This window comes from Mirounga angustirostris, unplaced genomic scaffold (genome assembly GCF_029215605.1).
Source record: "Mirounga angustirostris isolate CCGP_5_RB_7025 unplaced genomic scaffold, mMirAng1.0.hap1 SCAF_9, whole genome shotgun sequence".
NCBI classification, from domain to species: Eukaryota; Metazoa; Chordata; class Mammalia; order Carnivora; family Phocidae; genus Mirounga; species Mirounga angustirostris.
This window is the reverse complement of record NW_026991717.1, coordinates 92,065,992-92,090,098: the sequence shown is the minus strand read 5'-3', so window position 1 is coordinate 92,090,098 and position 24,107 is coordinate 92,065,992. Positions and strand designations below refer to the sequence as shown.

Here is a 24,107-nt window from a genome sequence, read left to right as displayed (position 1 = left end):
CTTAAATTCCACATACGAGTGAAATCACGGTATTTGTCTTTCTCTGACTTACTTCACTTAGCATAATACTCTCTAGCTCCATCCACGTCATTGCAAATGGCAAGATTTCATTCTTTTTTATGGCTGAGTAATATTCACTGTGTGTGTGTGCATGTGTGTGTGTGTGTGTGTATAAATAAAATCACATCTTTTTTTTTTTTTAGCATTTCATTTATTTGAGAGAGAGCACAAGCAGGGGGAAGGGGCAGAGGGAGAGGGAGAAGCAGACTCCCTGATCAGCAGGGAGCCCAACTCGGTGCTCGATCCCAGGACCCTGGAATCATGACCTGAGCCAGAGGCAGATGCTCAATTACCTGAGCCCTCCAGACACCTATATTACATCTTCTTTATCCATGCATCAGTCAATGGACATTTGGGCTCTTTCCATAATTTGGCAATTGTTGATAATGCTGCTATAAACATCGGGGTGCATGTGTCCCTTTGAATCAGTATTTTTGTACCTTTGGGTAAACACCAGTGCAATAACTGGATCATAGGATAGTTCTATTTTTAACTTTTTATTTATTTATTTTTTTTTAATTTTTAACTTTTTGAGTAATTGCCATACTGTTTTCCAGAGTGGCTGTACCAGTTTGCATTCCTACCAACAATGTAAGAGGATTTCCCTTTCTCCTCATCCTCACCAAGATCTGTTGTTTCCTGGGCTGGTTTTCCTTCTTCCCAGTATTTGCAGTACATACTGTACAAAAAAGCCGTACTGCAGAACTCTTCTCCTTTTTTCCTAACATGTAACACAGCATTCACATGGTTTCTAAGTTTATCTGGGCATATTTCCAAGATCTCTTTCCCTTTCCCTTGTCTGGTTAAGGTTATTCCTTACCGGGGGTCCCTTATAGTTCTGAAATTTTATGATTTTTAAAATTCTCTCCCTATGATTTTAAGCCCCTTTATCCTTCATGTACTGGACATCTTCTAAATTAATTTTCACCTCCATGCTTTGGTTATACTCTCCCTATCTATAACAGTCCCTCTCTTGCTTCACTGCCAAGCAATCACAAACCTCTCCCTTTTTTAAGGTCCAGCTTTTTTAAGGTTCAACTTTTCCTGGAGTTTTCCCAAACCACTTCAAAACCTATCACCTTTTCCTTTTTTAAATCCCTACAGTACTTATAATTCATATCATCCAATCTAGCATCAGGTTATATGATGTCTTACTTTCCAGTTATTTTAAATCTGTACAGCTAGGTAAGAGCTCTCCAGTACAGAAAGCATGAGCCTTATAAAAATCCAAACTAATGGTATGAGCATAACTGGTTATATTCTTGCATTTTTTTTTCTCTATTAAACATTATACAATCTTTGTAACAGTCATTTTTGTATGAAAATATTATGGAATTTTACTGCATAAAGATCTATAAATTCTCCTATGGTAACAAAGTTCTCTAAATTTTGTGCCTGAACTCATAGCCAACACATTTCAATAACTGATATCATTTGGATATTAAATAAATTTTAACAAAGTCAATCGTTACCTTATAAACCATTTTTCCTTCCCAACTGGCTTTGTTTTGTCAACATATTACCCTTTTTGTAATTACCTGTGTGCTAATCTTGAAATCTTCCGCTATTCCCTTTCTTCATCTTCTATATCCAGTTGTCATATTTTCCTGATTATTCCTTTCTATTTGAGTTGTAAACAACCTTATCACCCTAGCTTCTTTTTTACTTAATGAAAACAATCTCCATTAGTTCCCCATAGCTTACGAGCATGAGTTCAAATTTTTGAGCCTAGCACACAAGCGTTCCCCATATCCAAATTTATTCTTGACCATTTAAAATGAATCTTGTCTTCACACAGCTCCTAGAATATCTCAAGCCAACTCCTAATGTAAACCTTTGCTCTCCTCATAACTCTCCTCTAACTGCTTGTATCATATACATCCCCAGAAAATGCAGTATAATTATTATCTCCTCTTTAGTGTCTTTTCTAACTGATATGGCCCATGACAATGACCATGTCCTCTAAACTACCATATTTACTTTCTGTAACATTTACTTAAACATCTTACCAGTTGCTCTGGCCAAAAAACCTTAGAGCATTCTTCACTTCTCTCTCTCTCACATTCCACACCCAATCCACCAGCAAATCATATCAACTCTAACTTTAACATATGGTCAGTATCTAATCACTTCCACTACATTCACTGCTACCCTGGTTAAACCTCCATCAACTCTACCCTGTTTTCACCCTTGCCCTCCTTAAGTCTACTTTATTTATTTTTTAAAGATTTATTTATTTGTTTGAAAGAGATGGGGGGGAGCGCGAGGGGCAGGGGGAAAGGGAGAGAATCTCAAGCAGACTCCCTGCTGAGTGTGGAGCCAGACTTGGGGCTGGATCTCACCATGGTGAGATCATGACCTGAGCCAAAATCAAGAGTTGGATGCTTGATGACTGAAACACCCAGGTGCCCCTCCTTAGGTCTATTTTAAATGTAACATCCAAAACAAGCCTGAAAAACACAAGGCAACTGATGTTACTTCTTTTCTCAAAATGTTCCTCACTCAGAGTAAAAGCCAGAGTTCATTCAATAGTCCATTAGGCCTTATAAATAAGGATGCTTATTACCTCCTTAATTTCATTTTCTACTTCTCTTCCCCTTACCGATTTCATTCCAGACTAAGTAGCCTCTTTGATCTTTCTCAAACATGTCCTGCACTCTGCACTATTCCCTCTTCCTATAATTATCTGTTCTCTCTTGATATTTGTGTGGTTTGCTTCAAATATTCGCTTTCTGAATGTGGCCTTCTTTCACCACATTATTTAAAACAGCCCTTCCTCCATATTCATCTTCTCTGCTTTATTTTTCTCCATAGCATTTATCACCATCTAACCTACTATGCTTTGCATTTATTTATGGCTGCTTTGCTCCAATTAGAATGCAAGATCTATTAGGGAGAAAGTTTCCCTCTTTTGTTGACTGCTATATCCCCAGTACCTAGTAAAGTATCTGACACATAGGAGACACTAAATAAATATGGATTGTCGACTAAGCAAATACTGCCTTGGGCGCCTGGGTGGTTCAGTTGGTTAAGCGATTGCCTTCGGCTCATCAGGTCATGATCCTGGAGTCCCAGGATCGAGTCCCGCATCGGGCTCCCTGCTCAGCAGGGAGTCTGCTTCTCCCTTGGGCCCTCTCCCATCTCATGCTCTCTCTATCTCATTCTCTCTCTCAAATAAATAAATAAAATCTTTAAAAAAAAAAAGTAAATACTGCCTTACATTACTACTTAAAGGGTTTCACTGAGAAACCCTTCCAAGGTCTTAGGAGACAATTATGTCAAAGTGTCCATTCTTACTAGATCTCTTTTTTTTTTTGAGAGAGAGAGTGTGAGCACGCACAAACAAGCGTGTGGGACAAGGGGGAGAGGGAGAGAGAGAATCCCAAGCAGGCTCCTCACCCAGTGCAGAGACGGACATAGAGCTTGATCTCATGACCCTGAAATCATGATCTGAGCCGAAATCAAGAGTTGGACTCTCAACGGACTAAGCCACCCAGGTGCCCCATTATTATCACATCTTTAACAAATATTTATTGAACCTGAATTGTCTACTAGATTATAAATTCTTTGAGCTCTTAAAGGAATTATTATGTTTAGAGAAACCTTTAACTTAAGTTTCAACATGTCCATTACCTGCACCTTTTACTTACCAGCAGCACATACAGGAAGAGAATCTGGGTTATAATCTCGACTATTCTGAAATAAGTTTCTTGACACTCTTTTTCTGCTAAAACATAAATCATCATTTACTGGCATTCCTTGAGAGGACTTTAATTTTGGAGATGGGATGAAATCATACGCTGGAAACTATAAGAAGAGAATAATAATTAGCAAATTTGTGTTACATCTACTTGGTAATAAATATGACAGGATAATTTAGACTCAATTATGAAATTCAGATTAAAAAATATTATATTTATCAAATATACAATGATACAAATAAACATCCACATATCGTATGGTACACTAACAGTATTTTTCAATCCATGATAGAAATGCTACATTTTTGTCTCTTTCTTATTATTTTACCCCAAACCTTTTCTGTACCTTACCTTCCTAAAGTACACATCTGGCAGCTAGGAAGGAAAGAATGTAAATGACAGAAAGAGTTAAAAGACAACTTGAATAGAGCAAAGAACATTTCTGATTCAGCAGTGTAGACTCTCACACTATGCCATCCTTAAGTGTTACATAGTAAATGCCAACTGAAGGTCATTGAACCAGTAAGCACCCCACTCTACTAGTCTTACTGTGGCAAATTTACTATCCATATTCTGTAGCCCAAATAAAAATGTATACGTGGTAACCTCTATCACAGTTTCCTTAGGAGATTTTCTTAGATTTTTTTAGTTAAAACCAAGTGCCTGATACTTTATAAATGTCTAGTACTTTATAGTATCCAATTTTTTTTCACATGCCCCTTTTGATCCTTAAGGTACAAAAGTGCCAGGATAGAATTCTGAAGTTAAAGAACAATCATAGTTAAAGAACTAAATGAGAGCATGATTCAAGTGCTCAGAATTCTTCACCAATGATGACCTCAATTGTTCTGGATCACCTCACATTCAATATGGCCATAGCATATTTAAAAATTGAGTGAACAGTGGTGCCTGCCTGGCTGAGTCAGAAGAGCATGCGACTCTTGATCTCAGGGTTGTGAGTTCGAGCCCCATGTTGGGTACAGAAATTATTTAAAAATAAATAAATAAATAAGTAAACTTAAAAGCTTAAAAAAAAATAAGTTGAGTGAACAGAAATTATACTTACTGGCTATATATTTATTTGGAGCTTACAGACACAATCAAATCTAGACATGTGGTGAATTGTAAGCTTTCTCAGTATGCTTCTTTGCAAACTTTGCCAAGTATCAAGTAACAATGAAAAACAATAAAATCAAAAATATGTCTACTTGAAAACTTCTTAGCTACTTGACTATTACAAGATCAGACTATGAACTACCAAATCCTCAAATAATTTGTTATTCCTCAACAAATTTTGTGAAAAACCACTTAACATCTTCAAAAATTAACCCAGAAAATACCAAAGAAAAATAAATGCCTCCAATGAAAAATACCTGACTTTACTTTCTAAAAGTATAATATTACAATTTCTATGACTGATTATACAACAGTTTATATTAAGTGGGATAAAAATGAAACCAATTACAGTCAACTTTTGATTAGAAACATTAAAAGAAAAAATACTAACCCAGTTAAAATAGTGAGTAATCTAGAAATAATCCTACAGTAGGGATTACATTTTTTTTTCTTCAGGTGGGCTCCATATGCCCAGCATGGAGTCCAACAGAGGACCTGAACTCATGACTCTGAGATCAAGATATGAGCTGAGATCAAGAGTCAGACACTTAACTGACTGAGCTACCCAGGCATCCCTGGGATACATTTTATATTAGATTTACTCTGTCATTGATTTCTGCTTAAAGGAATATGGGGGGCAGAGGTAGTGATGGAAAATATGTGTGAGTGGGGAATTTCCAAGGATGCAGGAGTCAGTCAGGGATTAATAAATTTTGCTATAGAAAAATCTGAAAATATTTGGGGCATTGGGGTGGCTCTGTTGGATAAGTGCCCGACTCATGATTTCGGCTCAGGTCATGATCTCAGGGTTGTGAAACTGAGCCTTGTGTTGGGCTCCATGCTGGCTGTGGAGGCCGCTTAAGATTCTCTCTCTCCCTCTGCCCCTCCCCCTGCCCCCCTTGCTCACTTGGTCATGCATTCTCTTAAAAAAAAAAAAAAAGTTTATTCTGATTACCTAAAGTCTCCTTCTGAAACATCTTTGTGTTTTTCAAATCACTTTTTATACATACTTGAAGAAAACATGGTTGTGTTACTAGATATGAAGTTTTATATCCCACTTTTGCACTTAACATTATCATAAAAGTATTTCCCATGTTGCTAAAACCTCTTATAAGTGTTATAAACTTCAATTACAAAAGTAGTAAACTGCTTATTGTAAAAAAAATGCAAAAAATATAGAAGTAAATAAGATATAAAATTTTTCTTTGGTACCTCTTTCATTAGAATTCTGTTGATAAACTCTGTTAACAAGTCTCTTCCAAAAGCTATTTTTTAAAAAGATTTATCCATACATTTTAGAGAGAGAGTGCACGTACATGGGGTGGGGGGCGCACAGAGGAAGAGGGAGAGAACCTCCAGCAGACTCCCTGTTCAGTGTGGAGTCAGACAAGGGGCTTGATCTCACAACCCTGAGATCATGACCTGAGCTAAAATCAAGAGTCAAGGTTTAATCGAGGGAGCCACCCAGCACCCCTCAATAACCTATTCTTAAGAAACAAAAATAGAGGGCGCCTGGGTGGCTCAGCCGGTTAAGCGTCTGCCTTCGGCTCAGGTCATGATCCCAGGGTCCTGGGATTGAGCCCCGCATCGGGCTCCCTGCTCCGCAGCAAGCCTGCTTCTCCCTCCCCCACTCCCCTTGCTTGTGTTCCCTCTCTCGCTGTGTCTCTCTCTGTCAAATAAATAAATAAAATCTTTAAAAAAAAAAAAGAAACAAAAATAGATCACATAATACTCTGGCACACAGTAAGTGCTCATCATATTGTAGACATCCTTCCATGTTAATCCATACATATCTGCTTATTCTTTCTAATGGTTGCCCAGTATTTCACATTATTGTTGAACTCATAGTTCCCTACTGATGGACATTTTCTTTGTCACAACTGTTCACTATTATAATCTTGTAGTGAACATTGTTATGCACATATCCTTGTACATTTTTAAAGGCTGCATAATATTCCACTGACTAGACATGCCATTCTATTATGGAACATTTCAGTGCTTCCAAAAAAATTTTTTTAATGATAAGGAAGAAATTTGAATGAAGGAAATGGTGCATATCTGGTTTAAGGTAGCAGTGCTGACAGAGGGGACTGGCAGACCTTAGAAATGTTATCACATGTTACACAGCTAATTTATCTTTTTAAAACAACTAAAATGATTTCTTTGATATCCTTAGGCTTCCTACACAAAGGCAGAATACCCAAACTGAACTTTTTGTAGCTGTCAGCTAACCAGTTTACCCACAAAATATGCAAACAAGACTATTTCTGGTTTTTCCTTTATTTAGCCAATTAGCGGGGCGCCTGGGTGGCTCAGTCGTTAAGCGTCTGCCTTCGACTCAGGTCATGATCCCAGTGTCCTGGGATCGAGCCCCGCATCAGGCTTCTTACTCAGCGGGAAGCCTGCTTCTCTCTCTCCCTCTCCCACTCCCCCTGCTTGTGTTCCCTCTCTCGCTGTGTCTCTGTCAAAAAAATAAATAAAATCTTAAAAAAAAAAAAAGAAAAATATTTAGCCAATTAGCTGACTCTCTTACATGTAAGAACACAAATCGCATCGCAAAATCACAAACTAAATATTTCTGACTCCTTGTTTGATGTTTATTTCTGGAAATTTCACTAATATGCTGCCTTTCTGGATCCCAAATGAGAATCAAACACATGGCCTGAAAGCGTACCTTTTCTGAGACTTGGGCCCTTGAGTCCTCAGTTAACCTTTCCTCATATAACTGATTGAGGAATATGGCTCTTGCACAGTGAATCTGATTCTTGGTAAAGCCTCTTTCTGGTTCTGACTTTAATTGGACACATGGACAATAGTTTCCACACAGATGGCAGCAGTGGTACAAATGGGTTTTGATTTTATGATCTGACTATTATGTGATTTCTGCTGGATGACAGTATCTTGGGTAGGTGGCAGCTAATAGGGAATCTGCAATCTCGTTTGGATATGTTCTGTTTATGTTTATTTTTAAATGTACTGATATGAGCTCCTTTACTCTAATAACCAGAGCTCTTTTTCACCATCCAAAACTTAAGGTTTTTTTCATGTTTACTTAGAATGGGCGCAATATCTACCTGTCAATATCTACAAAAATAAAATTCCTATACCAAAGATGAAACAAAATCTATAACATTCAATGGTCAGCTTTCTTCAATTTCTCTACATAACTGAGTAATTGTAAATTAATATTACTTTAGAACTCTGAAGCTAAAGAAAGGACAGTAAAGAAGTTTAATTATAAATTTGACATATTCAGAGAAATGCTCATTTCCAAAAGCCAAACAAAACAATATTTCATAGTTTTCTAAACCTTAAGCAAGTTTAGCTTTTTTAAAAACTAAGAAAATTCAATACCATTTCTGTACAAGATATGGACATTGGGAAAAAAATAATGTCTCTCCAAATCCTTGGGAATCACAGTTCTCAGTCTATTAGTTATCTACTGCTAAATAATGCATTATCCCAAAGTATAGTAGCTTAAAACAATGAGTTTTTATTATCTTTTTTTCTGTGGATCACGAATGTACAAGTGGCTTAACTGGATGGTTCATATATCTTAGAGGCTGCAATCAAGATACTGGCTAGGCCGCCGTCAATGGAAGGCTTGACTGAGAGTGGAGGATCACTGAACTTCACTCAGTGGCTACTGGTAGGAGGCCTCAGTTCCTTGCCATCTGGGTCTCTCCTGAGGGCTGCTCATGATCTGGCAGCTGGCTTCCTCCAGAGCAAGTGATCCAAGAAAGACAGCAACCAAGACGGAAGCTGCAGTGCCTTTTTATGACCTAGTTTCTAAAGTCACACACCATTATTTCTACTTTATTTGTTAGAATTGAGTCATTAAGTCCAGACACATGCAGGGGCGCCTGGGTGGCTCAGTCAGTTAAGCATCTGCCTTCGGCTCAGGTCATGATCCCAAGGGCCTGGGATCAAGTCCAGCATGGGGCTCCTTGCTCGGCAGGGAGCCTGCTTCTTCCTCTGCTTGCAGCTCTCCCTGCTTGTGCTCTTGCACTCTCTCTCTCCCTCTCTCTGACAAATAAATAAATAAAATCTTAAAAAAAAAAAAAAAAGCTCCAGACACATGCAAGTAGAGAGGAACTGGACTGCAACTCTTCAAGGAAATAATCTCAACGAATTTATGGTAGATATATCATTTACAACCAACATAGTCAACAATGATGAATCTAATGGTGATTAAGTGTTTTTATTTCTTTAGCTGGTCAACATCAATATACTGGCACCTGCTTCTATCTTAAATTTTGCTGCTTTATCATAATTAGATCCTTTAAGTTATTCAGAAGGTAAAATTTTTCCATTTTATGAATATAAAATATTTTTGAGCAAATAGATCGATATATCATGTCTATCTATAGATTGTATTAATCAGAATAAAAGCAATTGAAACACTGAACATCTTTTAAGAGGATAAGTGCTTATATCACATTAAACTAAATAAAACCCAAGACTTCTAAGATTTCTTTACTTCTTATGATTTCAATGTTTTGTTTATTTAAGGAAAACAATGGTCTTGCCACAAGCTGTACATTCAAGGGAAAACACAGACTAGCTGTGAGTTCAATTAATGACCTTGGTTAACCAAAAAAAAAAAAAAAGAAAAAAAATGTTCTTAAACTTTAAAGTTTTAATATCTGGTATATAATTGTATAGGAAAAGTTCATACAAAATCCTTCTAAACATAGCACTTTGGACAAATAAAACTCATTTAAAAATTGATATCACCATATAAAATAATGTTAGTATGATATAATTATTTGTGCAAACTTGAACTTATTTTCTCAGGAAAAGCCCAGTAATATTAGTATGATATAATTGTTTGTGTAAACTTGAAAGTATCTTCTCAGGAAAAGCCTAACCAACTCAAATTTCTTAAATTTCCTCCACTGGCTTCACAGGTTGGATATGTTAATATCACTCCTTTTCAAAATAAAAATTGTAAAATCATGAGTTCAATTAAATTTTATAATAGATATCTTTATTAAAAGGGATCAATTCTTATAATGCCACAAATCCTATAATGATTAATGTATTAGCTTGTGTTATGATTTTCAAACCCTTAGTTAACTTTAAGATTTTAGACTAATATAAAATTGAATTAATGAAAAATCTTTAGATCCTGAACTTATAATTAAGATAAAAATGCAAATCAGTGATCACCAAATATATTTTTAATTTATCCTTGTCGCTTATACATTATTGAGCAACCATCAATTAAACAGATTAAAGGATATGTAAATACCTTTGGATAGTGTTAAATACATTTATTATTGCCACTTAAATCACCATACAAGGATATGAATATGTACTCATAGAGAGAATGAAAGATAATTCTTGGTTACATGACTTTTAGTTCTTTCCATCTATGAGGAAAGAAAGTTGGTTTCTTTGAGTAAAGTTGTATTTAATATATACAGCTGACATGGTCCTAGGTAAAAAAGTTACAGGGAAATAAAAATAGGTATACAAGGTAATGGATACACGCTGTCCATTTATCAAAGGCATTGTTACAGCTTTTTTTAAGATGGAAAAGTATATATAAATATACATAGTCTTATTTAATACATTTTTAAGGTTTATTTTTAAAATTTTATTTTAAAATTATTTTTAAGGTTTTAAAGAGATCAACTACACAGAACAGATATGCTTTTGGGTTGTTCAGGATTTTGATAAGCATTAAAACTAAAAGTTTTTCAAATTCTTTAGAAACCCCAGTAAAATTTAAGAAAGAAAATCAGGGGTGCCTGGCTGGTTCAGTCACTAGAGTGTGTGACACTTGACATTACTTAAAAAAAATTAAAAAAGGAAAAAAAGAAAAAAGAAAAGCAATGACTATTTATTGAAAACAATCTAGTATCTGTAATGACATTAGATATGATTTTCAGGGCTGTTCATGATTTTGACATGCTTAAACTAAGAGTTTTTCTCTTTCAGATATTCCAATCATATTTTGAAAAGAAAATCAAAGACTACTTATTAGAAACAATTGAATGTCCAAGAAAAATCTCAAGTTTCAGGATTAATTCACACCAAATACATTAGTGCAGCTGAGTAATTGTGACCTTAAAAATTGTTCATATTAAGTCTTTTTTTAAAATTATTTATTTATTTATTTATTTGTTTGTTTGTTTGTTTGTTTGTTTGTTTATAGCAAGCAAGCAAGGTGGACGGGGAGAATCTCAAGGAGACTCCTCGCTGAGCATGGAGCCCAACTCAGGGCTTGATCCACGACTCTGAGATCATGACCTGAGTTGAAATCAAGAGTCAGACACTTAACTGAGCCACCCAGATGCCCCTGTCATATTAAGTATTCTAAATCTTTCCCACATTCTTCAGATCCCTAACCCACCCTTTATTTTCCATTTTCAGCTTGCCTCTTAGTCTACCAGAATATGGAAGCTTAATATTATTTGAGCCCTGCTCTCAACATGTGGTTCACAAATCAGAGCATCAGCAACACCTAGGAGCTTATTAGACATGTATGTAGTCTCAGAACCTGTTCCAGACAAATTGAATCAGAATCTGTATTTTAACAAGATCCCAAGTCAATTCATATGCACATTAAAGTTTAATAAGCACCGTTCTAAAGCTCATATCTTCCTTTCTTTTGACTTAAAAATAAAACACACCCTCCCAGCTATCTCAGAATTTTTCTGTATCCTAAGTCACCTTCCTTTTGTTTTTCCTTCAGTTCCAGAGGAAAAGACTTCCTCCTCTGTTCCACAGCTAAGCTCCCTATATACACCTGTGTTCTTGACTCATTCACAGTCCTGATTTAGGAACATTAATTCCTTGCCTCTCTCTCTCTCAAATATGCTTACAGGGACCAAATCTTATGTATTTTGCATATCTAACATCTACCACAGTACAAGACACAGAGTAGGCATGTTGAATTCATAGGTGGCTCCTTTTTCTGCCTCTTTCAAATCAAGTGTTTCCTATTTGAAAATAAAACACAGTAATAACTCATCCTGCTATATCTTGCTTGGTCTTTTCTTTCACTGTCAAACCCTTAGATGTTTTCTCACTTAACAGATATTTACTGATACTAATTGTGGATACAACACTATGATGAGTACTATTGCAAAAAACCAAAACCAAAAGAAACAGTCCCTATCATCCCAGTGCTTACCATCACTGAGGAGAAAGAGGGCACAGCTCAAGTGTGCTAAATAACAAAAGAGGAAAAAATGCTAGGCAGTGCTTTAAAGAGTAGGCTATAAGCTCGTACTTGGCTTACACATAGTGGATGATCAAAAAGATGTTGAATAAATGCTTACTGCCTGTATTTCCTTATCAACTCACTTCATAAACTTTTAAATTTGGTCTCTATAACCTTCTTCTAAAACCACTTCTTTCCATGTCCCAACGACCTTCCAATAACCAAATCCTCCATCCTGAAAAAGCTACAGACCTAGTAACTACATACACATGAAGCAAGTATGCTCCTTATTTTTCAATCTAGGTTACTGACTACTATGACTCTCACTACACTGTAGAAAAATCTGTTAGGAAAAACATAGCTAATATGGCAGCCAGCTAGTAAACCTGATACTTGACCCAACAAACTCATTAAAACACTCATAAAAACAAAAAAGGAGATGAAAAGTTAGAATATCACAGGAACTTGGTTATCAGTGATTTGATTTGTCAGGGCACAAAAATAATCATTTAAATGGTGGAAAGAAAAACAGAATTAAAAAGTCTAAATATTCAAAAGTAGGAGAGCAGCTAAATAGACCATGATATTATATGATACAATATTAAATAGGCATTAAAGATCCTTCTCAGATTATTTGATGTTAAAGAAAAAAATGTTTATGGTAAAGTAAGTGAATAAATGAAAGGAGGGACCTCCATGTATTGAAAAAAGAATCAGGCAACAAAACACTCAGAGCATACCTCTCTCAGTAGTGAAATTACTGAAAAATCTAAATTTCTTCTTTGTTCTTTTTTATATTTTCCAAATTTTCTATAATGAGTAATTATAACTTTTTATAATCAGAAAAATTATTAAGAGGAAATTCAGAAAGATAAAATTAGGAGAAAAGTACCTTCAAAAATTATTTTACAAGTAGCACCCTGACTATATAAGAACAAGTCATATTTCAGTCTTCCTTCTCCTTAACCTCTCCTGCATTTAATGGTACAGATAGATGTACTTCCTGAAACTTTCTGCTTCACTTCTAACACTTTGTTTTTTCTTGGTGCTCTTCCAACACATAGGCACCTGTCTCTTTGCCTTGTTTGGTTCCATCTCCTATTGCTATTCCCTAAATGGGACTGTATGCCAAGACCGTGTTAGCAAGCTCTTCTTGCCCTATTAGATGCCCTTTACTGGAGGGCCTATCTATTCTCAGTCTCAGCAATTACTTCTCAGTACATGACTTCCAAGATCTACATCTCTAGTTCTTTCTTGTCTCTTGAATAGTATTCTTCAAACTCAACTGGCATATTCTATCTTCTTCCACCTGAAATTCATTTTCCCCCAAATTAATTTCCTTGTTTGAGGCCTTCCTATGTGTATTCATGGATCTATTGTGCACTGGTCACCTCATTTAAATCTGTTATCCCTCTTTCTCTCCTTCTCCTCCAACACTTGGTCACTAAATATTTTGAAATACCTCTTACATCCATTATTTTCTTTCTAGTCTAATCCTGAAACCCTGCTAATCCTCATAAATCTCAACACCTCACGCCAATTAGTCCAATAAGTGTAAATCTAATTAATCTTCTAAGTCTCCTGTCTCTGGCTTCTCTAAAAAAAAAGAAACAAAAGAAACAAAACAAAACACAACCTATATATTGCTGCTGTTGTGATGAATTTTCCTAAAACATGGCTTTAAAAAAAAAAAGGAAAAAAACCCACAAAAAACAAACAAAAAACCACAACCCTGTAGTCTCAAATAACTGTCAAAATTACAAGCTAAATTCTTTGGTCTCCAATGTAGCCTCTGCTTCCCTCTTCTAAATTTATTTCCTAACACAACACTACAAAAATCATCTTTCTAAACAAACTAGTCTATCTTCAAAATGAGCTCCAGGAGTATGTAATGTAAAACATTCATGAGTTTTCTGGAAGCTTTGCTGTTTAATGTTACCAACCAACGCTTTATGTGGACAAGAAAGAAATAACAGATTAACAGTAGACTGGAAATGTTAAAGCAGAACTTGGGGAAGAGCCAACACAAATCAGACCAGGGGCCATGACATTCTGGAGAAAGCAAAACTATAGAGATAGTAGATCAGTGGTTGCTGAGAGGGAGGGAAGGAGGGATGAAGAGGCAGAGCACAGATTTTCAGGGCATTGAAACTATTCCGTATGATACTACAAGGGTGAATACTGGGAATGGATTATGGACTTTGGGTGATAATGATATGTCAATGTACATCAACAGCAATAAATGTACCACTGTGGTGCCAGTCCAAGAGGTTGTGCATGTATGGGGGCAGAAGGGATAAGGAAAATCTCTGTACTCTCTCTTCAATTTTGCTTCGAACCTAAAACTGCTCTAAAAAATGTTTATTAAAATATATATATACTTTGGGGAGCCTGGGTGGCTCAGTCGGTTAAGCATCTGCCTTTGGTTTAGGTTGTGATCCTGGGGTCCCGGGCTCCCTGTTCAATGGGGAGTCTGCTTCTCCCTCTCTCTCTGCCCCTCCCCCTCCTCATGCTCGCTCTCTCTCTCTCTCTCTCTCAAATAATAAAATCTTTCAAAAAAATAAAAATATATATACTTCAAAAACAGCATACTTACAAACATTTAAATATTTAATCCCTGTCCTCAAGATAAATTTCAGTGTAGTTCTTCTACAAACCATTTATGAGCAAGAAAGTAGAACTTAATTTCTGGGATTAAGTTCCATCTTTTAAAAGCAACATATGTCTACACTGGAATTTAAAAAACGCACTTAATTTCAGATTCTTGGTACTTTGGCTAGCACCAGAATCATCATACACTAACACTTTAGATTTGACACAGAACAAGCAGTGTTAAGATCAATGCTCACAGAAAACCATTCACTGCCAGGTAATGTTTACAATACACAAGAATAACCATATAACTAGATTATGTATCTAGTATCATCTTCTGCTACCTCCCACCAGTCTCAGCTGTGCAGAAAATCACCATTTCTTATTAATTTGCTAAGTCCTTTCAGAAGGCAGTCTCTATTTTTTTAAGATTTTATTTATTTATTTGAGAGAGAGAGAGCATGAGTGGAGGGGGCGGGCAGAAGGAGAGGGAAAAACAGAGCCCCTCCTCGCTGAGCAGGGAGCCCAATGTGGGGCTCAGTCCCAGGACACTAGGATCATGACCTGAGCCAAAGGCAGACGCTTAACCAACTGAGCCACCCAGGTGCCCCTCCTAGTGAATAAAGATATTCCCGCCATCTGAAATTCACCAGGATCCATCTACACTTAGCAAAACTCCTATTCATCTTTTATCATACCATTTAAATCATAATCACCCAGAAAACAATTAATTTAAGAAGAGTTTGAAAATAAAACACTGTGGGATGATTCTAAGCAGAAAAAGAACTGCAAAGAAATCTTGACCTTTTAGGTAGTTAGCTGCTATGCTATTGGTGTAGTAATTATTTTTGTGTGTATTATAGGATACAGTACATGAATATGACAGACACTGGGAACCAGGGTTTTACTGTGGGAGAAGGGAGATAGATAGATAGATATATATATATATATATATATACCAAAGGAAGATGAGGAAAAGCCCTGTAGTGCTGGATTTGAATTGGAAGTATCAATATGATTAAAAAAAAAAAAAAAAAAGGTACCCCCTGGTTCCATCCACTGAAAGGACCAATCCACAATGGTAAACAATAGCAATGAGTACATTTATATCTAGACTTTGGTTTTTAAATTCTACTCTTAACTAAAAAAGCAGTTTTGGTGCTCTTGAAAAAACGGCTGATTTCAGATCTGGCACAAAAAAGGTACAAGGTAAGCCTGGGATCCTGTATGTAAGGAAGTGTTCAAAGACTAAAGAGTCATCTCAAAGGACATTAAGAATCGGCCACTGGTCAACTTTGAGCCAATTTTAGCATCAAAAGGAATACTGATGTATTTAATACAGAACAAAAAAGAATGCCAGATAACAAATATAGAATGTAAGAATAAAAATAATAGATACCCTTTCTTTGCAGCCCTGGATGTAATAAATGGAATAGGTAAGGATCATTATTGGATGCTAATGACAGTGGTTGAAAGGTTGTTGGATTATTCATGAGGTCTCAAAGTATCAGCCTGAAGATCATGTGCTAATTATAAAGAGGAAGATAAACCTTACAATAGAGTGATCTGGTTATCACTACCTTAACCAAGTGGTAAAATTTAGCTCACCAGTAGCGGGACAACCTGATATTATGTCTCCTAATGTGACGTCATGTGAAGTTCACTACATGTCCTATGTAAGAGTTTTGCTAAAACTGTTTATCTTGAATGTAATCAAAAAGAAACAATCAGATAAATTAAGAAATATAGAAAATTCTATACAACTAGCACCAAATTCTTCAAATAAGTCAATGTCATGAAAAAAAACAAAGAAACAAACCAGTAGGCATATTGTTCTAGATAAAAGACATATTAACTACATGAACCTTGATTGGAACCTGGATGATAAAAGTAAAACAAATACTATAAAATATTTTTTAAGGGACAATTGGAGAAATATAAATACAGACTATATATTAGATATTACTGAATTATTATTGATTTTCTGAGGTGTGTAATAATGTGATAAAGGAAAATGCAGTTCTTAGATGATAAATGTGGAAATACTTAGGAAGGAAATATCAAGATATTTGCACTTGCCTTCAGATGGTTCAGTAAATATGAAGCATATATGGCAAGATGACATCTGGTAAATATAGTAGTAGTAGATGGATATTCATTGTACAATTCTTTTAAGTCATCTATAGATTTGCAATTTTCAAAATAAAAACTTTGGGGGGAAATCAGTTCAGATGTCACACTTCTTAGAAGGCTTTTTAAACTTTTCTAGTGAAATTATTTTTTCTTTTTTCATATTCCCACAGGCTATATTTCTAATTCAACCCTTAACAAATTTGATACTGTCCGTTTACAGGTCTGACCTCCCTAAACATGGAACCAGCCTCATCTTCATTACTAGAACTTAGCTCTTTATCTGACATGTACTATATATTCAGAGTTTGTTGTATGGATGAGATAACCAATATGCCAAATTGACAGGCCAAAACTGAAATCCAGGTATTGTCACTATCATATTGTACCTCAAATTCAATGAAATCCATCAAGCAGTAAGCCTATTAAATGTTCCTACGTGATCTGTACCATTATAATAGATATCCACATCACCAATCAAACCAAATTAAAAACAAAGCATAACAATCCTAAAGCAGCCTCACCCTTAAGTCATTACAGGCCATTTTCATTTTAAATTCTCTCTAGTTTCAATTCAAGGCAATTAGAAAAGATGCATGCATACCTGTTCTATGTCCTTGGAATTGGAGGTCTGGTTTTCTCCCAAGACTCCAGGCTGCTCATTTTCCCATGGCAATTTATTTTTTCCTTTTCCTGCACTTAATACCCTTCGGGTACAGATAGTTGGACTGTAAGATCCATAAATTTGCATGCTGTCCCTTATGTGGTCTCCACAGTGACAGTGTGCACTCTGAGTTCTGTTACCAGCCAAGAGCCAGTCTGTATCTGCTCCATGTGCCAGATGGCTTGACCTACCCTGGGCAGATGATGGCATAAGTATTGCATATTCCACAAATCCCTGTTCTGTTAACCTTGGGAGGGTTTTTCTAGCCAATCTGGCCTGCACAGCATTCATCACTCCGTCTCCATTATCTTGTAGTTCAACAGTATCCACAGCTTTGAAAAGGATGCTGGTTTTACCTGAGCCCATGGACGATGCCAACACAGCAAAGGCTTCAAGAGCTGCTTGGCGTACCCTGCGTTTGCTATCTATAAGAGCTGGGGCAAGATTAAAAGACAGTTTGGGTAAGTCAAAATCCTCGCTGGGATAGGTCAGGAGGGAGCAGATGCAAATGTTCACTACCTCCTCTCTCACTCTGGAATGCTTATGTTTGAGATGTTCCAGGAGTAAACAAAGCACCTGTTGAGGACCTACTTCCTTCATTAGCTTGAGGAAGATTTTCATGTATTCTTGTTTGATTACCAATTTGTTGTCTGCCAACACTTTGACAGAAGCTGCTATAACTGGTCCCAAGAACTGTTGTGCCTGCTCTCCAAGGCGAATAACCAGTAAATGCAGGATCTGAAGTGTGCCATGAACCACTTTGAAGTTAGAATCATCTAACAGATTATAGAGCAAGCTAATGAAACCGACAAGACTGGAATGAGGGGTAGAACTAGGATTAAATCTTCCCATCACCTGTTTTAATTCCTCAACGGCCTGAGTCCGGTTCTTATAGTCTTCCTGATCTAACAATCTTGAATGCAGCTCTTGAGGAATAATCCCAAATTTAAGATTGCTGTTAGAAAGAGTCACTGCACAGGGGAGAGGATCTTCAGGAAATCCAGAGGCTTCCAGTTCCAAATAATAAGGAACCTGACTTCCAAATTGGGACTCCAGGCGGCGATTGTAGTGTCTCCTCAGGGCAGATGGCAAGCGAGAGATATAGGACTGAAATCTCTCTTGGCCAAGTCGTTCCCCAATTTGCTGAAGTGCAGAGAAAGCAGTCTCAGATTCTTCTTCTACCTCCTGATCGCCAAGCTTTCTGGCTAGGGATATTATTACCTCGGTGAGATCTAGGCTGAACAACAAATCCTCAGGAGTAAGCAAGATAGGGAACAGCACTGCTGTGGCAGCTCGAAGCCGGGCATCTGTACTTTCCAGTCCTTGTTGTATAAGTGTTCTCAGCACCTGTCCAGAACTACGTTTCAGACATGTATGTAGGATCTGTAGTGCATCTTTCCGTAGGGCTGGATTCTCTTCTCGTAAGGAGACAACTAGTTGAGGCAGAAGTGCTAAGCTAAAGGCCTCTTCCAGCTGGCCTGCCTCCCCCTGACCCCGGAGAACGTCCGAGAGGAGTTGCAAGCAGAGTCGCTTCTCATCACTACCTCCTTCCACAAGCACTCGGCCCAGGGCCCGATACAATGCTTCCTTCCGTCGGGGGAAGCCGAGTCGACAGCCCCGCCGCGGCAAAGCAGCCTGCAAAGCCTGGAAGGCCTCGGAAGGATCCGGCGCAGTCCGGAGGAGTTGAAGAAGCCGAGTCTCCTCTTCATCTCCCCCTGCCAAACCGCCTCCAGACCCAGACCAACTACTTGTGATTGCCTCCGCGGGCATCATGAGGGTCGAGGCCAGAGGCGAAGGTGTCGGTGGGCAGGAACTGTGGTCTCCGGCAGCTCCACGGCAATAGTTTTTCTCGCCTCTCATGGTGCCCCCACCTCGATTATCATCAGTCTCTGGGGCGGAAGGACGATTGCAGCTCTGGAGGCGACAAGCACAGAGGGCTGGAAGTTGCGGCAGGAGGCGCAGCGCAGAGGGCACAGCCGCCATGGAGGGTCGTCAGGTGGCAGAGGCTGGAGGAAACCATCGTCTCTGAAGGACTCGATGGAGCCCAGCCTTCCAGTTCCTCTCCAAGCCCCAAGCTGCAGAGGAAGAAAAGGAACAGCTTCAGTTAGCTGCCAAGTCGCCCCCGGCAGGCTGCCTTCGGCAAAATGGCCCCTGCCAGAGCCGCAGACCCCACAGCAGCCACCGGGCGTAACCAGGGGCACCACGTGACCAAACCGATGGCTTCCATGGTGATCTACCCAGAGTGGGCCTCTTGACCCGGAAATCAACCTGTCGTGGTGAATGCTGGGTCATGTAGTCCACGTCAAGTGACGAATAGGCCGCAGGTTCCTTGAAAAGGAAGTGAGAACGTTACGAAAGTAGAGAACGTACCCAGAGCAGAGAAGTCAAAGAAGGGTGAAGGCACTAGGCGGAAGTGACGTTTCCGCTCCGAGCGGAAGATCTCCGCCCCACCCGAAAGGATCGGGGTTTGACTGGAGACGAGTGAGGATCCTGCCCTGACTCCAGTGGTCCACGACTCCTCCTCCTGTCGTTGCCGGCGTGATTCCTGGGACTCAGGTATTTTCCTTTTGCTGTCCTCCTGCGGCGCAGGCTTTGGCAGAGTTTTGCCGGAGTGACGCTGGTGCTGCAGTAAGAGGTAAAAGAAATGAACGGGAGCTAGCAGGGAGAGAGGCGACATCTTCTTATGCAGCGTTTGTTACCGTTGTAAATGCGTTGCTTTCTACAGCCCTGAGTAAGTGCGGTCCGTGCGCCCTGACTGGAGATTCGGACCAAGGCCAAGCTCATAGCTCGCGTACTTTTTTTCAAATTCTGGTCTTTGGGGCCCTTACACTCTCCGCCTCCCCCCCCTTCCCTTTTCCTACTTCGCTTACCCTCCAGTGATTTTCTTTCATCTTTCCTTACTTTCATCACTTTAAATTATCTTTGAAAACGTACTAAATCTGTTTTTCCCTGTATCTCACCACCTCTCCCTTATACGTTCTCAAAGTCCCCTAATGCAGTTCCTCTCAGACTTACTCCGTCCCTCCTCCCTCACCCTTTGCCACCCCAACCTCCCTGCAGGATCCTTGCGCGTCTCTGCAGCCTTTCAGTCTCCTGGAAACCGAGATTGCAAAGACAATTTCACTTGCGGTTGAAGTTCTTGGCATCATGGACCTAAGAGAATTCTGCCCTGTATATTTAGGGCTAACAATGGACGTTTCTTTGTTTTAGGCGAAGTGTGAATTGGTGAGCGTCCTCTCCTTTTTGTAAATGAAACTTAAGCGGACACAATTGAAGAGCTGGAGTGTCTGGTGTGAGGCTGAATTTTTTGAAGTGTGGAAGAGGTATTTTTTGAAGGAATACACAATTACTTTGAATGACCCACTGAGAAAAGGCAGAGTTATTATTTGAAATCTCCAATTCATGCAGTTTAAATGCAAGTGAAGTCTTAGGATAATTGAGTTACATATGCCAAACCACTTATTAAATAACGTTGCTGGGTGATGCAAGTTCAAACGTAATTTCTGTTCGTTGTCTTAAAGCACAATTTGAGTATCATAGGTTTCTTTTTTGTCTTTCGGAAATAGAGTAAATGTAGATGAGGCTTGTGTAAACATCCTTATATTTTGGTTTCAGTTCTAGGTTGTTGTTTTGATTTTAATTAGTCATTTTGGTGTTTAAATGCATCTGCCTAATTTGTTTAACTTTATTTCGGTAGACCCCCCCCCTTTTTTTTTTCATTTTTAAAAAATTATAGGGATAGTGTTAAGGGCGGGGGGTGAAAACCAAGAGGTTATTGTAGCAGTCATTAGTAAAAAGGAATGTCTGTCTGGTTCTCATATTTCCAGTGTAAGAAACTCATATTTATATTTTTACTCATATATACTCAGGCTTCAGGAACCCAACTCAAACTAAACAAAAGTAAGAGAATGAGGTACACATTAGAATGTACATATTAGAATGCCAGTTTATGTTGGAATAGAAGATAACCCTTTAGAGTGATCAGAATTTTCAGGTTGAAAAATCCAGTGCACTCTTTGCTGTAGTGAAGAACTTGGGAAGTGGAGGTTGTGTGGTAATCATGAAATCAAAGAAAAGGAACTTGGAAAGTCTTGAATGATATATCATCATCAAAGTTACAGTAGAAGCGTAAGAATTACTCCTTTTCTCCACAGAGAATACTTTTCAAGGGTTGTGAATACTTAAGCCAACCTTTCTCTTAGAACAAAGCAAAATGAGTCTTCATTTTGACCCCTTTTCTCAGGGCTCCGTAGATCACTATGTTAAAGATTGCAATTTATTTTGTATCTGTTACATTTAATTTCTTTGATAAAGACTTGTTAGATGCATTGTCCTCCATGGTGGTTATTTAGGAAATGGGACCTTATCAACATCATGTATCCTACTAATTATCCTTTAAGGTTATTTTGTGGAAGACATATCTCATTCATTTAATGTATATTCTATTTATTTCTTTTACAAAGCAAATTTAAAAAAACTTATTCTTGAATTCCAGTAATCCAGGGAATTATAGGAAATTATTGACTAGAAAACCCTTTTATATTTAGCCATAAGTAGAGATAGGATAAAAATTTTTAAATCAAATTCCAGAATAGTGGAATACATTATGTGTTTAATAGTACACCTTTGAGGGGTGCCTGGGTGGCTCAGTTGGTTAAGTGACTGCCTTGCGCTCGGGTCCTAATCCCAGGATCCTGGGATCAAGCTCTGCATCGGGCTCCCTGCTCGGCTGGAAGCCTGCTTCTCCCTCTCCCACTCCCCCTGCTTGTGTTCCCTCTCTTGCTGTGCCTCTCTCTCTGTCAATTAAATAAATAAATAAGGGCGCCTGGGTGGCTCAGTTGGTTAAGCGACTGCCTTCGGCTCAGGTCATGATCCTGGAGTCCTGGGATCGAGTCCCGCATCGGGCTCCCTGCTCAGCAGGGAGCCTGCTTCTCCCTCTGACCCTCCTCCCCCTCATGCTCTCTGTCTCTCATTCTGTCTCAAATAAATAAATAAAATCTTAAAAATAAATAAATAAATAAATAAATAAATAAATAAATAAAATCTTAAAAAAAAATAGTACACCTTTGAAAGTTGAAAAGCTGTAATTAAGAATACATTGAAAATAACAGATTCAGGTAAAACAAATTAAAATATCAATACTTTTTAAAAAGTTTAGTTATATTAATGGATTATAGGAATATTTCTGATACATTAATTGTTTGAGCTGGACTTACAAACACAATTGCCCTGACACCAGCTTTTATTTTCACAGTCAGAGGTAAGATATTAATTGGCTAGATGAACCACCATAGTTTTTTCTGTGTTTTAAATCAAATTTTACAGACATCCAGGAATATTGGAAATCAGTGTGAATTCTGTAAACTATTAAGACTTTTGTATAGTTTAAGAAGTTACTGTGAAGAAATGCTATGCAAAGAAAGGGTGCTATTAACAGGTCTTGATAAGACTACCATTTATTGATTGTTTGCTGTGTCATACAGGGTGGTAAATACTTAATGAATATTGACTCATTGAATTTTCACAACAATTTTTTGAAGTTACATCTGTGTTTGTGCTGTAGCACATGTTATGGATGTTTCCATGGAAAATAATTGGACAGAGAAAGTAAAACAAATTAGTCAATGTAGCTACTTAGAGCTTTGGAATAGTTTTGGTGGGGAAGAGCTTTGAAACTATAGGATAAAATTTGATTTTTCCATTACTAATCATTCATCTATTTTATTATATATTTATTTAATTATTTTATTAGGTGTTATTTAATGATTTATATTTTAATCTTCCTTTTTGGGTTTCTGTTCTGAAATTTTTTAGTTTCTTACTTGAGCCAGAATATCAATAAGGTTAAGAAATTGTGAGTCTATTTTTATATATGTGAAATTAAACAGGTTTCCTTGATGTATATCAGAGATACATTTTCATTTATTTAGGTTTATGTTTCAAAGCCACTGTGCATTTCTGAGTCAAAACTATAATTTTAAACAAAGATCCAATTTTTGTTGCATTTCTGGTACTAATCTGTGTAAGTTCACAGGATTTCACTTTCATTGCAACCAGTTTTTCAGTGGACGGATTAATTATGTAACTTACAGTTTTTGCTGGATGTAAAAAAGGCTTTGAGGACTTTCTTTTGTATTATTTCTGACTTCATGATAATAATATTCATATTATAGTGGGCTTCTAATTTTACTTTTGTTTCTCCAGATATAATGAAAGACAATCTCAGAGAACAGGAAAATATGCCAACTTGTTCTTAGGCCCACTGATAAAATAGTATGCCATCGTTAATTGAATTCTTCTGTGAGGAGAGTTGAACTGTGGGAAAGAAATTTAAGAAAAGAACTGATCTGATAAAATACTCTAAGTTTTATAAATCACACTTTTTACAACAAAGTATAAGTGTGTTTGGGTTTTTTTTTTAACAATTCTTATTTCTCATAACCATTTATTTGCTCTCATTGTAGCAGATAACTGCCTCCCAATTGATTTCAGCACCACTGTTTTGTAGCTTAGGTGTCAGTTAAGTAGTTACTAAACTCATAGCCTGACCTTTATTAGCTTTGTTTCAGCACCTAAAATTATGAAGCTGCTGTAGACTATGGAAAGTTTGATTTTATCTAATATTGTCTTTATACTGTGCATATTTATGTAACAAGAATGCTGCCATTAT

The 24,107-nt window shown here is 37.5% G+C and overlaps 2 protein-coding genes across 11 annotated transcripts in view; one reads left to right on the top strand and one right to left on the bottom strand.

Annotated features, from left to right (window-relative positions):
• Positions 1-19,654, bottom strand: part of TOGARAM1 (TOG array regulator of axonemal microtubules 1) — a 77,936-nt gene extending 58,282 nt beyond the window's left edge. For 3 of the 7 annotated variants that reach the window (XM_045900768.3, XM_045900771.3, XM_045900769.3), the window contains exons 1-2: positions 17,378-19,652; positions 3,711-3,867 (exon numbers count right to left, since the gene is read on the bottom strand). In XM_045900768.3, the coding sequence (XP_045756724.1) occupies positions 3,711-3,867; positions 17,378-19,420 (2,200 nt within the window). In that variant the 5' untranslated portion in view covers positions 19,421-19,652. Of the gene's footprint in view, positions 1-3,710; positions 3,868-17,377 lie in introns of all 7 variants that reach the window. The other 4 variants (XR_010405163.1, XM_064570985.1, XM_064570984.1 and 1 more) reach the window with 2 other exon arrangements.
• Positions 19,655-19,799: 145 nt separating this feature from the next.
• The window catches only part of KLHL28 (kelch like family member 28), a 43,113-nt gene continuing 38,805 nt past the window's right edge, over positions 19,800-24,107 (top strand). The window contains exons 1-2 of one of the 4 annotated variants that reach the window (XM_064570986.1): positions 19,800-19,993; positions 20,648-20,760. The gene's annotated coding sequence lies outside the window, so the exon portion shown is untranslated. Of the gene's footprint in view, positions 20,073-20,647; positions 20,761-24,107 lie in introns of all 4 variants that reach the window. The other 3 variants (XM_064570987.1, XM_064570988.1, XM_045900765.2) reach the window with 3 other exon arrangements.